This window comes from Leuciscus leuciscus (genome assembly GCF_965113295.1).
Source record: "Leuciscus leuciscus genome assembly, chromosome: 21".
Classification (NCBI taxonomy): domain Eukaryota; kingdom Metazoa; phylum Chordata; class Actinopteri; order Cypriniformes; family Leuciscidae; genus Leuciscus; species Leuciscus leuciscus.
The window spans coordinates 31,806,475-31,822,689 of NC_138745.1; the positions used below are offsets into that span (position 1 = coordinate 31,806,475).

A 16,215-nucleotide genomic window follows, 5' to 3' on the forward strand; every position below is an offset into this window, starting at 1 on the left:
CAACACTGTTATGAAAATATTCTGAAAACAGAACAGAAAAAATGTATAAAAAAAGTTTGTCCTCTTATCACAGAACACCCAGAATTTTGAAAAGCTACTGTCAGATATCATTTGTCCTTTGAGCCTGATGGACTTTGATTGTTTGTTTATACGCAGCTTTTCCTCTTTTCTTTTGTTCCAGTTGTTATGTGAGTGTGTTGCTGCAGATTTGATGTGGAAGTACAATGTAGTATTTCTTAATTGCTTGCGATTAGATCAGCTGTTTATCCACCTGAGACTGTCTCCATCTGCTGAGGGTGGTGTGTTTGTTTCATAAAACACACACACACACACACACACGTCAGTATTCCAACTTATGAAAAAAAAAAAAAAAATAGAAGCTTACACAAAAATGTGCTTTCTCTCTCACACAATCAAACAGCGAACTGCATGACAAACTACAGGAGTGTGAGACAGATTTCACAGTTTACAGTGAGTCTGCACCCCAGAGCTCCAGAAACGAAAACAAACACAGGCACTCTTCCGTTCTCTTACTTTTATCAAAACTACAGACTTGACATATGTAAAACGCACATCCTGATCTCAACACGCCCATTTATGAATATTCCTAAGCCAATACAGCCATTTCCAAAGTGCCTGATGATATTTACAGTACCGTATAATTATATACAAAAAAAAAAAAAAAAAAAACATATCGGTATAGTTTAGGGTCCAATTCTCACTAGTAACTAGTCACTTAGAATGCATATTAGATATTGGCTGTTCATTAGTACTTATAAAGCACATATTAATGCCTTATTCTGCATGACCATATTCTACATCCTTTAATCATACCCAATAGGCTACCTAAACTTAACAATCCCTTAATAACTATTAATAAAGCAGTAATTAGGAGTTTATTGAGGTTAAAGTCATAGTTAATAGTGAGACTTGGACCCTAAATTAAAGTGTGACTGATATCTCTTATGCTTACCAAAGCTGCATTCTTTGATCCAAAAATACAGAAAAAAATATTGTAAATGTATTCTGTTTTAATATATTTTAAAATGTAATTTATTCCTGTGATAATTTTTTCAGCATCATTACTCCAGTCTTCAGTGTCACATGATCCTTCAGAAGTCAATCTATGCTGATTTGCTGCTCAAGAAACATTTGCCATTTAACATTCATAATTATATATATTTTTAAAACATTGTTAATTATTAAGCAACACTATGGCTGCTGAAAATTCAGCATTGCTATCACAGGAATAAATGCCAGGAATTTAAAATATATTAAATAAAATAAAAATAAAAAGTTCTTTCAAATTTGAATAATACTACACAATATTACTGTTTTTTACAGCATTTTTTTAATAAAATAAATGCAACCTTGGTAAGCAAAACATTGACAAATTACATACACACGCACACATAACACATACAATGATTAAAAAAAAAAAAATCTAAAAAAAATCCACATAGGCTATGATGTAAGATTTTGGTCACACATAATGGACCTTTAACCACAATCATATATTTATCCTCTTGCACAGATGTCTGCTTTTTCACATCAATAAACACATACAGTACACACACACACACACACACAGGTTTGGAGTAAAGGATTCATGCTCGTCTCCTCAGACTCCTTGCAGTCGTAACACGCTGGGGAATGTATTTATTAAAGTGAATTGGCTGAGTGTTTAGGCCCCGGTCTGACTGTATTAGCATGCATGTGAGTGTGCAGGAACGCTGGTCCTCAAGGGGTTTCAGTATCCCGGTGTGTAAGAAATATCCAGTCATCGAGCTGACGCTTCCTTTGCAAACCAAACATGCATTTAATTACTGGTAAGACACCATGCAATGAACCGTATGTTCATGCCCACGCTTGAACACAAAAACACACATAATGTGGGGAGTTGAGCTTATCAACCACACATATTATTATGAAAAGCACACTAACAGATCAATGAGATCTGGTCAGGGCTTTGAAAACATTATACATATCCTGCAAACACAGCTTATCTTTATCCTCTCTGCAAAATTACAGCTTTAATAATTACTAGTTTTGTAACTGCTAAAATGGCTGCTGAAGAAGTAATTTTGACAGTTTGATCCTTCGCTTATGGGCTCTGAATGATAATAGACCCTTTATTTATTCCTCTAGTATATTAGAACCCTATTGAATCCGCAGGCGGTAGAACAGTCCTCTAATTGTCCCTGGTGTGAGAGTAGGCAAGTATTCGACTGTTGCTCTCTCAGCACCTGTTAACTGTGACAGTATGAAATCCAGTGCTTATCTTTACTGTAGATATTCAGAAAACATCATAATGGAGGTGTAAGCCTTTCTGCATGATATAAAGAAATTCCAAAGAAGATGTTAAGCAGATGTGTGACTGCAAGCCACAAATTTGCAATTTATCTGCCATTTGATTAAATAAAAAAGCAAGCTTCAATATTCAGCATTAACTTTTAAGGTAAATCACAATCAGAGAACTTTTTTTTTTAAATAAAACATAATATAAGTGCACATAATATGCAAGGAGTACATTCATATTACAGTAAAGATTATATTTACTACACAGCATGGCCAAATAAAAGTGTAATACAATTACCTTTTGGTTTTGGCTAGTGAGTAAATTCAAGTGAAAACCTTTTAGTAAGCTATTATTATCCTTAATTAGTTATAACAAAGAAAGAAAGAAAAAAATTGAAATTCTAAGAAAATAATGTTCTCCACTTTATGCCTAAGCATGCCAAAGAGATTCTTAAAATAAAAGTATTCAAAAGGTCAAAATTCTTAAAACTCATCCTCAAAAATGTGTGTGTGTGTGTGTGTGCTTGCGTGCGTGCATGAATACACATCTAACAGGTAACAGACATCTTAGTATGCACTGAACCTCTGCTTTCTATTTCTCCCCTGCTGCATTTTCTGATTTGGCAAGAATTTGCATGTAAATTCATATTTCCCACTTTTATCACTTTTTTTGTGCTTGTCAGTTTGTGCTGAACGACTTTCCAACTTCTCATGACAGTGGAAAATAATAGCAAGTGTTTCTTCTGAGAGCCTAATGAGTGTCTGGGAAGACCGGTTAGCCTGATTTGTGTTTTATTTTTTTCTCACTAATTCTGCGGGAATATTCGTGAGGTTTCTTCCAAGACGTCTCGAGGACCCAGTCTGCACATGAATCCTTTTTGTGTAATTGATTGCTATTGTTATGCTAATTCTATTTTTAATTAGTATCACCTAACTTTCCCACTTCAAGTTATCACTGGAGTGATTGTTGAATTTTAGCTCTTTTGAAAATCTCCCTCTTCTTTTTTCTCTTTTATTCTCTTTCCTTTCATTCACTTCTGAATGTGCTGACATGTGACAATGAGGCGTTCTGATAATTAAGCTCTCTTTCTGATTTACGGTGCACTCTAGATGTTATGCAGATTGGGGAAAACAAAAGCTTTTTAAAGTTTCAACAACTTCTGCACAATCTTTGATTGATGCTCTCTCAGATGAGAGACTTGCATATGATTAATGACACTGTAGAGCATTGATATAATATCATTTTTGAACAATTTTACTGCTTTGACTGCATTCAAATGCAGTTCACTTTAGATGCGACCAGGGTTGAGCACCGTTCAGAGCTGAATTAAAAGTACCATAATTCAAATCAGAATTTATGAGATTACAAATAATACAAATCTGAATTAAATTAATATAATACCAACAGTAAACATATATATTATGTGTCTAAATAAATAAATAAATGGCATCGGGGACACACATGTCCCACATTAGGAAGCTGCAGATTGTCTCAGATGACTTGCAATAAGAGCACTAATATGTCTATAATTTCTCTTATGAATGGGTTATCTGGATTTTCTCTTTTGATTTGATTAGGACACATCCTGTTGTTTTTTTTTTTTGTTGTTTTTTTTTTATGGAATTGGGTGTGGATTTAATGTTTTGGTTACACATCGCAATATGTCACAGAAGTCTGAAGTGCAAAAAATGTCCCACATTAGGGCAATTCACCCTATATAAAATTATTATAATAAATTATATAAATTGTATAATTATATAATCATCAAATAAATAATATGTTTTATTTGCAATTATAAAAAGTCATGATCTTGTCATTCTAAATGACATTCAAATTCAAAATCAAAATCTTCTGTGTTATGTGGAAAAAAAAGGAGCTCATTCATAAAACTTGCATTCAGCCCAAACATTGTAGACATAGTTTGGAACTGAAAAATGTTATCATAAAATCTGACTTTTTCCTCCATCATTCAACTTTAGAGACACATTTCCTCCAAGACTGGCATAGCAACCCCAGACAATATGAGTAGTGTGTTCTAACATAAAGCTTGAGGGTAGGAAAAAAAAATATAAAAAAAATAAAAAAAAAATAAAAAGAGGATTTAAGCAAAGCAAAGAACTGACAGAGAGACTACTGTGCAGATAGAATTAGGTCAGGTTCATCTACCTGCAGGCTAACAGAGCAAATCACATCCTCAGAGTTCAAATCAAAGGAAATATTTTAATCATGCTGAAATGTGAAGTCAATGACGAAACAGCAAAGTTTTCTGTCAGGAACAATTACATTATAAACTTCCAGACCTGTATGCAAAGTTTCTATATAGCACACAGGCTATCCCTGTATGTGTAATATCTCTTTGTTTCACTTCATCTTCTATTGCAGATAACATTTTGTACATTTAGCATGCTTCAGTCAACTGTCTGTGCTTTCTTCCACTAACTGAAAAACATAAACTGTTCTATTTTGGAAAACATAAGGCAATGCTCCTCCCCTTAACTTCTTAATTAACCATATTATGCAACATAATCAATATGTGACCCTGGACCACAAAACCAGTCATAAGTCGCACGGGTATATTTGTGGCAATAGCCAACAAAATATTGTATGGGTCAAAATTATCGATTTTTCTTTTATGCCAAAAATCATTAGGATATTAAGTAAAGATCATGATCCATGAAGATATTTAGAAAATTCCCTACCTTAAATATATATAAAAACAAATGTTGGTGAGTGGATGCAGCAAAATCGCCAACAGAAATGGACAACTTTAAAGGCGATTTTCTCAATGTTTAGATTTTTTTTGCACCCTCAGATTCCAGATTTTCAATAGTTGTATCTATGGAAATGTATGTATTTATTCAGCTTTCAGATGATGTATAAAACTCAATAAAAAAATAAACATTAAAAAAAGACCCATAAGAATTTTGTGGTCCAGGGTCACATAGTCAAATACACCACTATGGTCATTAAAACACTCTTTGTATTCCAGAGAGTGTACATCTTTGCCACTGTTTGACACATTTTTGCCACTCTTTCTGTCTCCCTTAGTTACACACTGACTTGGATAAAGGGGATAGCGGAGTGAAATACACTCTCTCGGGCGATGGGGCTGGAACAATCTTCACCATCGACCAGACCACCGGGGATATACACGCTTTACGCAGTCTGGATCGGGAGGAGAAGCCTTACTACACGCTACGAGCGCAAGCGGTGGACATCGACACCAACCGTCCTCTGGAACCAGAGTCCGAGTTTGTCATCAAGGTGCAGGACATCAACGACAATGAGCCAAAGTTCCTGGAAGGCCCCTACACGGCTAGTGTACCTGAGATGTCACCTGTGGGTAAGAAGCTCGTTAAAATGGTTTCTTCTGCTGAAACATGGCTGGTGTTGGGTGCTAGGAGGAAGTAAAGCCCTGATTTTTTCCTTTATTTATGTTTAAACTACACAAGGTTCAATTCATCAATTAGTTAATGCGTTATGAACTAACAATGGACAATATTTTTACAGCATGTATTATTCTAGGATAATGTTAATTTATAAAGAAAAAATATTATCACATTTTATAATTATTAAATAAATTAATACATAAATGAAGATGATTTATGTTCATAAATATTAATATAATTAATGTTTGTTCATGCTTCATTAATGTGAACTAATGTTTGTAAAAATGGTAATGGTTCCCATGTATTTTTTTTACAAAATTGGCATATTTAAGTTTATTCTTCTGCATAGGGCCCATGCAAACAAATGTTGGAGCAAAAAAAAAAAAAAAAAACTAAATAAATGAAATCAATCAATGAAGCATAAGATTAAAATTATGATAGTCATAGTGTTGTAAAAGTTGGGAAATTGGCATATTGAAGCTTACACCATGTCTTAACCAAAAGTGATGCGATAAGATCCCAGTGACGAACAATTTGTTTGTTTACTACACCATAGTCCACATGGTAATTGACAAAATCAATCAAAAACCACAGCCAATCAGAACAGTGTATGGGCGGAGTCTATCTGCAAGCGCATGGCACTCGCAACGAAATGGATAAGTACATAAATTAATAAAATAATATTACACCATTTTAACATTATTGAAAATACATAGGCTACTGAGTAACTGAAACAATCTTTGTCATATATTGCACTTGTTTGCTCACACTAAGTTCACAGTTTGAACATACTTGTTTCCTTTCATTTATTTTCAAGATCTGAGGTGAATTACAAATGTTCATTTTCGGTAAAGCAAAATGATATTTAAACTCACATTAAATTATTTTAAAATTAAATACAGCCCACACTCAGTAACTGAGATTATCATTGTCATAATTTGTATGTTGTTCCGTTCGCAGAAATAGAAACCATTTATAAAATGGGATCGTCGAAAAATGCTGGAGTAAACCAAAACAACTAAATTGAAATGAAATTAAATGATTTTTTTTTTAAATGCAATTTTAATCAGTGGATGTCAAATAAATAATGCCTAAAGGTTATAAGGAATGAATGTAATGTTATGTAATGTAATGTAACATATGTAATCCAAACAATGAAGCCTAAAGCCTACACGGATGATTGTCACAGTGTTACAGCGAGGGATGCTAGAGGTCATATATTACTCTTGTCATGAGTTTGCCAAATATTCATTGGTGTGGCAGAGGGGATCTAATCCAGACATTACTGTGTGCCGTCAGATAATGAGAAGTGCATGGGCTCCAAATCCCCACCAAACTGGATTACACAGCCCTAGTAGGATTTCTCATCTCACAGAGACCTTGATTGTATTACTGATTATTTCACCAAGGCATCTGCTCTGGGTGATGATGGCAGCAGGACCTTATTTTGTTACTGTCTCTGCTTCTCTAAAAAGGCTCGTCTCTTAAACCGGCCAGAAGTTGTATTGATTTCCACACAGCCTAATCCAATCGCCGTAACTACTAGCAGATCAATGTAGCGCTATCCTCTTGCATTCATGGAACACATTGCAGAGCTTGTTAAAGTCATAATGGCCTCCATTATTTGGACAAATATTCTTAATCATGATGTCAAATATGATTGCAGACGATGCATCAATCCCTGAGGCCACGCTGGGGAGCTATGTAATATGACGCTACGTTCCCTGCAAACATGATGGTCGATGAAATGCTGGTTCCTTTGAGTTATATAACATTTAACTGCATGGGTACTTCACTGATTTATAGTCTAAAGAAGAGTCGAAAGCTTGTTTGTTAACCAGTTTAGATGGAAACATCAAGGGCTCACTGCATGCTGTTGAAACATTTAGTCTCAAAACTATTTGTAATTAGACTTCAACGATATTTGATCACAGATTTATTGCAGAAATTATACAGAGTATACAAACACGCAAAATAAAAATCGCACACGACTGCATTCATCTATGCTCTGGTATATTTGTCATGACAAGGATTTACTGAAGAGCATCCATTATAACTTTTAGTTTAAAAACATGTGCACATATAAAGTAATATTGATGGATTATCGCTTGTTTAGAATGATCATGTCTAATTTATACTAAATGTCAAACAGTTTAGTAATGCTTTATTTCGATAGTCCACTTTAGACATCCTACTAATTGTAGGTTACTTTGACTATGTCAACTATCAGTCATTAGAATATTATTAGACTCTCTGCTTAATATCTGCTAACACTTTATTTTGATGTTCCTCCAACAGGCATGCTACTGACATGTCAACTTATTATAAACCAACAGTCTACTAATACCATAATGAGAGTTGACAAGAGTGTGCAAAGTTACTTAAAGTTAGTAGAATGTCTAAAGTGGACTGTGGAAATAAAGTGTTACCAATTTGGGACACAAACACAGAAAAAAAGACATAATAATTATAATAATTTAAGAAAATAGGCGAAACAGAGGCTGTCAACAGCACACAATTTCACAGCTATTTTGACAGGTAAAACATGAAGCCGATACATTCAAAGTTGCAGTTTCAAGCAGTCACAATAAAATGTGTTTATGACTAATGCTAAGCCTTTAGTTTCATTATAGGCTACCTCAAGTCATTACAGTTATTAATATTTTATGCCTCTAACAATTCACAATTCAACTCCAATGACTTCCAAACAAAGAGTCTGCAAATCTTATTTTCATTTATTTCACTTTATTCCAAATGAATTCCATTCAGAGTTATTTGTATAGCACTTTTAATGAATGGTAATTATGACAAAGTTGCTTTACATACTTCAGGAATTGCCTGCAATAGTACAGCGCAGTAAACAGAAGCAGTAATTCTCTGGGACTCATAATCATTTGTAGTCATTGGCCCTGAGAGAGATCAGTTTTAAAAAACGGCCCTGAACGAAAGCATTCACTGACTATTTTAGGAAAAGCAAGATTTGGTGAAACGGTTCATAAATCTGTAACAAGTCCTATAAAAACATCATGAGATTATCTTAAAATATCACAATTATGCTTTTGTCTTGATACCCTATATTTTTGTATAATTTACACATGAAGACATCATGTGATATCATGTCATTCTTGATGAATGTAAGGATAAAACAACTGGAAATACAGAGTGCATAGAAAGTTTGATTGCATCTTATGAAAGCTGATACTGTAAAACTGAAAATTACAGGAGATAAATCACTTGTTACAACATACCGGACATAATAACCCTGATTTAAGTCGCCTTTCATCTGTCAAGCACAAAGCAAACAGTTTTGTTTCGAATTTGTTTTGAGTTTGTGAGTTTAAAGAGATTTTCATCGTGGAAAAGCCAAATATATATTCAGATAAACAAAAGACATAAGCAAAGCTTTGCATGGCAAGAGGGGAAAAAAAAAAAAAACACCAAGAGTTTGGTGTCGAGCTTAATAAACTACATGCCCTATCCAACACCAAAGCCCTTTTCATGTTGCTTCCCCTGAGGATGACAGATCAGGGTAATTCACTTTGAGATTGCCTTTTCCTTGATCTGAATGGCAACAGAATGAAATGAAACCCTCCCCTTCCCAGCTGAATCAAAGCTACTCATGATCTCAGATAGCAAAATGTGAATAGACCGGTTTATAAGTGCACCATAGTCCAACACTGAAGCTATAGGCCTATTTTGCAGATGTCTGTGTGATTTATATTGTGGCTGCTGCCATCACAAAAGCATAACTGAGTCTTGCTGTTACGCACAAACAAGAGAGGAGGATTCATGCAATTCTGCCTTGTCAATCTGTCCATATTTCTTAACTTTAGATGCCTTTAATCAGGTTACAGGATTTTGCTCTGACAGAATGTGACTCTAATTTGGAAGTCTCTTAAAGAAGGGGAACTGTAGGTTTTTAATGCTTTTCACCTCTTTATGTGGAGGCCAGAACAATCTGAAAGCATGTCGATGTGTGCTGAGAGAACTAAAAAAAAAACACACATCAAAAGGTAATTGCATCAGCTGGTTGAAAAGGACTTCCATTGGGAAATGGCCTTGATTTAAAATCTGTACAATTACTTCTTGGTCTCTTTTGTTTCTTTATTTTCTCTCTCTTCCAAGGCCTTCAAATTTCATTCCTCATCTCAAACAGTACAGTGTGATAATTCATTCAACGTTGTGGTTTGAGTGTTTTCATAAAAGATGCTATAAAATCACAATTGACCTTATACTTCTTATGAAATATCCCTGTAGATATATACACTGACTACAGTATATATATTTCCTATATATAAGCAATATATCACAAGCAGGAGTATGATATGGATATAATCAGGGAACTATTCAACAGTAGAAGAACACACAATTGCTGCTAAATTGCGAGATGGTCAGAGTGCAGAATTCTGCTGCATTTCAGTAAAACACGGTGATTCAGCGGACCGTGACCATCAGTTCATTTCACAATACAGATGGTTTGTCATTTATTGGGCAATTTAAAAGTGCTGCCCTTTGTAATGTAAAAAACTGCTATTGCAGACATATCAAAATACAGTGGAAAATCATTACGCAGGAATCCATTTGGTTTTATGTCAGCCCATCAGAACAAACGCATATAATGACGTGCCTATATAGGCCTGTTTTCGAGTCACGGTCAAACCCTATCCAATCTACCAAGGACCGATCCATACAGTTATAACCTCGAACAAAGCACATCTTTCAAATCTATTCATGCAGTTTAACACAAATTAATATCATCTGTCTGTTTGCAGGTACGTACGTGATGAAGGTGACGGCAACAGATGCAGACGACCCCACATACGGCAACAGTGCCCGGGTGGTGTACAGCATACTGCACGGCCAGCCGTACTTCTCCGTCGACCCCAAAACTGGTAAAGCACTCCTGAATGTTTGAGAGAAAATGTACAGAAAAATGTTTTGCTACATTAAAAATGAAATTATTATTATAAGAAACAAGTTCCGCTGCTTTGTTTGAGTAATAACAACAGGCTAGGCTCATTAATTTCACAGTTCACAGGTTTCAACATAATTACATTCATTGACCCTATTAGACAAATAAGCTCGGCGGTTTGATTTGATGTGGCCAGCCAAGAAAATGGATTTGTAACTCAAAATAAACTGCAATTCATTTTGAATAGCGGAACAGAAAGGGACATACTGTCAGCTAAGCAGGCCTGAAAAGATATATGGTTATACAATCAGGTGCTACTTTTCAGACCCCAATACCCTCTAAGTAGAAAATAAAGTCAGCTTGGTGATAGCAAATGGATTTTTCTGTTGTTTATATGGTTAGAAGAACTGTAGCATCATCAAATGATGCAACAAATAAACTGACTTTTATTTTCTGCCAGTGAATATTTTGTTATGCAATATTCAGGAGCGTTTACTACGATGAATGTGAATCTACTAATGGGCGTCCTCTGCATTCAGTGAGCTGTAATACCCAATATGTAAAAGCACAAAGCCCAAACCTGCAAGGAAAACTTGATGCACAGAGCGTGTGCGAGAATTTCACACTTGTATGTATGTCAGTATGTTTACGGCCCTGTTGTACAAGTATGAAGCATAACAAACAGGAATACATGAATAAAAATATAATATCCTGATATCAGCAAACCCGCTGGGCTCAAAGGGTGAACAAATCAAATGATTAGTAAAGGAAGAAAAATCTGGTTTTGTCCCATGCAGCCCATAATAAAACCGACAGTAAACAAAAGCTGTGAGACGAGGGCGGGGGTAAAAGTCAGGGGGTAAAATTCATAACGGAATCAACAGAGTCGTGAGAGAAAACAGACTCAGGAAACACACACCTTAATGGAATAGTTCAACCAAAAATGAAGGTTTGCTACCATGTACATCACCCCCATGTAGTTCCAATCCTGTGTTATTTTATTTTGAAATAGGAAAGATCTCAGGCAGAGTTTCTGCTTTCAATGCAAGACAAATGCATGATGATGCAGTAAATTATTTTTAGGTGAACTACTCCTTTAATTACTGACACAAACTTCAAAAAGAGATCTGTCCATGCAAAACTAAAGTCAAAAAACAGATCTTCATGTAACAGGTCTAGAGAATCCCATGTGATACTCCTTTTACATTTCATTTGAAACTGGTTTTGTATGAAGGTCTGTGCCCTTTTTAACTGCTCACTGCCATATCTAATTCATCCTATGAAGTGCTCTCTTGATCTGGGAAAGCTTCTTGTGACGTTGGGAAATGCATTAGTTGTGCTTTATGGAAGAAAAGTGAGGAAAGGTGTTGCTACATTGGCTTTGTCGGCTTGTTAAGACTGTTAAGTATCAGAAGCTTTAGGACTGACCTCAATCTTTTAGCCAGAGAAAAACACTTGAAGGAAAAGGCGGATATCACTGGTTTCGGGAAGGTTTTAACAGTTTGATGCCCAAGGAGAACATTTTTAATTTCTATGGTATAGAAACCATCTATGTATTGGTACTTTAAAGAACCCAAGAGAGCTTTTCCATTTTGTAACAGCTGATTGCTAGAAGCGATAATGTGTTTTGAAGGGGGTATAATATAATATCAACAAAAAAATATAGATATTTCAAAGAGCCACATAGTCATATACTTTTTTCCAGTGTTTGATGTACTATGTAGACACACTCGAATGCTTCCACCGAAAGCATTTATGGACACTAAACTGCAAAAATTGTGATTTCGGAACCATAAATACATTAACATATGGATGCTTAAATTTACACAAACACCTATTCAATGTTCAGCAACTTGCTAAATGAATGACAATATGAACTTTTATGAACTTCCCAAGCAAAGAAGCCAATCAAAACAAAAGTCATACAGAAGTCTTAAAGCTACATAAAAACAATCTGTTTTATTTTTATTCTGAAAAAAAATAAGCTTCAGATTTATGCTTTTAAATCCTCCCAAAATTGGCCACATTTTATTTAATATTAAGTGCCTCAACAAACTTTTTCACTTCAAAATTATTATTGTTGTGTTTATTAACATTATATCACTTCACATGTGTTGAGCCCTGCATATTCCTTTAGTTCTAAAAGTCAGCAAAAAGGTTGAGAATGTGTCTTTAATACAGAAAATAGTTATTTTTAATATTGAATGTGGCATCAGAGGCTAACAGGGTCGTGCTAATTAGCAAAACCTCGACCCATTGTTTGGATTCCATTCCACTGAGTAGACACCATGTCCTATGGATTAAAACATGTTGGTACATTTTACAACCATGATAAATGTGTCAGAAATGTAGGAAACATCATCCAGGACATATCTATCAGGATGTGTACCTAAGCAGGACTAATGTATAATCCCCAAACACTAAACTGAACCCTATAACAACACAAATGTAATGTGGGTAAGTCATGCTGAGAGGTTAATTGATTTTCAGAACACCAATAATAGCATAGAAATGACACACTGCACCTTAAAGTTCAATTTGCTTTGGTTTCCTTTTCAACAATGCTTCAGACTTCCATCCATTTGCTTTGTTTTTTTACCGCTCTCAATCTCAGTTGTGTCTGTTATTTGAGATTACCACTCACATCCCTTTCTCAGCAGGCCTCATTCTCAGGTCTAAACCCTATTCTTCTCCTCACCTTACCCTTTATCATCCTTTTCTCTGGTCTCTTCTTTCCATTAACACAGTCTTTCGATCTGTGCGCAGGTGTGATCAGGACAGCTCTCCCCAACATGGACCGGGAGGTGAAGGAGCTGTATCAGGTTCTCATCCAGGCCAAAGACATGGGTGGGCAGTTAGGGGGTCTGGCAGGGACCACCACCATCAACATCACCCTAAGTGACGTCAACGACAACCCACCTAGGTTCTCCAAAAGTAAGAGAATGGATCATTGATAAACTACCAACTCATGTCAACTCAAATCAGTCAAAAGTTTGGACACACCTGCTCATTCTTTTATTATCAACATTTTAGATCAGAGGTGTCCAATCCTGCTCCTGTTAGGCCACTGTCCTGCAGAGTTTAGCTCCAACCGCAGTTAAACACACCTGAACCAGCAGATCAAGGTCTCACTAGGCACATTAAAGAACTTCTGAGCAGGCGTGTTAAGGCAAGTTGGAGCTAAATGCTGCAGCACAGTGGCCCTTCAGGACATACTTTGGACACTCCTGTTTTAGATTAATAATAAAGCCTTGCCTTTTAATGATCTTAAAAATTTTAATCACAAATTACTGGTCAGTAAATTAGCAAGAAATGCACAAATACTGTAGATAAAGTAACTTAGCATGGAATAGCCTTCAACTTGCAGACAGGAGGAAGAGTCAGTGTTGTTCCACTCAGTGTTAATGTCTTCAAACAGTTCATGAGTAGTTGAAAATGTCTCCCAGTTTGTTTGAGCTTAATGTGAGACCAAATATTAGCTATAGGGTTCAAATCTGGACACTGACCAGGCCTAAACATGAGCCTGATGGATTTGTTCTCAAGTCACTTCTTGGTTGTCTTTGCGATTTGTGCAGGAGCATTGTCTTTACCAACAACATCTGATCATTCCCCTTTAGATAACAACTTTTCATTTGTGGGAAGCAAGCCATTCTGCAATATTCTGCTGAACTCCAAAGCGTTAAATGACTTTTCACAGTGAAGCATCTCACCAATAAAAATGCTCCTCACACAATGACACTCTTCATTCACGCTTCACTGTGGTAGAGATGCATGTATTATTATATTTCTCAGCAGAGTTTCAAAGACATCGCTCAGGAGCATCACCATGCAACTCCTGTTTCATTGTGATTCATCACTCCACACACAACTTCCAATTCTGCCAAAAACTTCATTCTGTCTTTTTTTCTGAGTCAGCAGTGGCTTTTAAAGTAGTGCATTTGCTTACATTTACCAAATTTTCTGACCAATAATGTGTATATTTTAAAGTCCCCCTGTAGTCAATAATTGTATCCCTTAAAACTCACCAAAATGACACATTTAAAAAAATGTCCTTGAAAAAAAAGTTTAAAAAAAGTCATGCCCTAAAATAGCCTTTAATGTAACTCTACACCCTTGCCTCATTTAGTATACGCGGTTCTATGAATATGCAAATTAGCCACACCTCCACTCACTCACACCAGCTCAGAGATCCACTTGGGGACGATTACACGATGATGTGATTGGTTACAAGGTAGTTTGTGATGTCAGAAACACCTACGATTTCAATCCAAGTTTTTGAGACGGTCTTTGGTTCACTGCAGTTTTAAGGAGAAAATACTCAGCAACGGTTTTGACTTATGAATTCCACATAGACATATAAACAACATTAAAAACTTTATTTTCACCACAGGGGGCTTTAAAGCTGATTATTCCGCTTATTCTGCTAACCCTACCCCTACAGTCTACTAATACTCTAATGAGAGTTAGTTGACAAGTAGGTGCAACGTTACTTATAGTCAACAGAATGTCTAAAGTGAACCATCAAAATAAAGTGTAACTAGAAATTGTATTGGTTCAAAAGTCATTTGTTTAATAGACAATTTATAATTTCCATACTTCCATTTGTTCCATTATTTTATTATTATTGTTTGATTATTATTCAGAGTTTTCCCATTACAAATGTAAGTATGGAAATTATTTAGAGACTAAAAATGTTAAACAAATAAAAATCTGTATTATTTAACCTTTTTTAACATTATGAAAAGAGTTCAGAAGTTTGCCATCTGCTCTTTTTAAAATATAAAATTTGAGTAGGCACAATTTATTCTGTCCACAAAACAAATTTAAAGCATTTATGCATTAACCTTTAGATCATAAGGTTTTTAAGATAATGAGAACCATAAACTCAGGCAAGAGTGTCTAAACCTTTCACTGGTAATGCAAATTTGCTGCATTTTCTTTTAAAATGCACATAGGAAAGCTTAAAAACTGAATTCATTCATAGAGAAAATGTATGCCAGCATTTCTTGAAAAATAAATAAATAATCTTGAATCTATAAATATTGTTTGGATAAACCAGTAAATGCAGCGTATTTAACAGTATCCCCAGAGAAGTAGTAGAAAAAAAGAAAAGAAAAAAAAAAACTGCACACAAATAGCATTGGTTCTTGAGTGTATCGACATGCTAGCTTTGAATATGTAAATTAATGAGATTTTTAGAGAAACCAAAGTTTCCTAAGTGCAAGCAATCATAAAAATGTGAAAGTCTTCATAGCTTCTACCTAACAGCCTCACATTTTTATACTTGAAGAACTTCCTTTGTTTATTTTTCCACTGAAATAAGCCCAAGCTTTTAAACAGGTGAATGTGAACAGGCTCCATTTGCGCTCAGAAATCGTGAAATAGAAATCATGTTGAGTTTCAGTGATGAGCACTGGTTTTCTCGCTGTGTAAATATTGGTAAAACCCTGGGAGAGAAGTAGATTTCCATCTGCATGTCTCAGAGGATGCACTATGATGACTGCTGCATTCTGGGCATTCTCTCTCTCTCTCTCTCTCTCTCTCTCTCTCTCTCTCTCTCTCTCTCTCTCTCTCTCTCTCTCTCTCTCTCTCTCTCTCTCTCTCTCTCTCTCTCT

General features: G+C 35.4%; 1 protein-coding gene across 1 annotated transcript in view; it reads left to right on the top strand.

Moving 5' to 3' along the window:
* The window catches only part of cdh12b (cadherin 12b), a 144,073-nt gene that overhangs the window by 78,906 nt on the left and 48,952 nt on the right, over positions 1–16,215 (top strand). Inside the window, exons 3-5 of the mRNA XM_082151890.1 lie at positions 5,348–5,642; positions 10,461–10,580; positions 13,367–13,534. Of these exons, the coding sequence (XP_082008016.1) occupies positions 5,348–5,642; positions 10,461–10,580; positions 13,367–13,534 (583 nt within the window). The remainder of the gene's footprint in view (positions 1–5,347; positions 5,643–10,460; positions 10,581–13,366; positions 13,535–16,215) is intronic.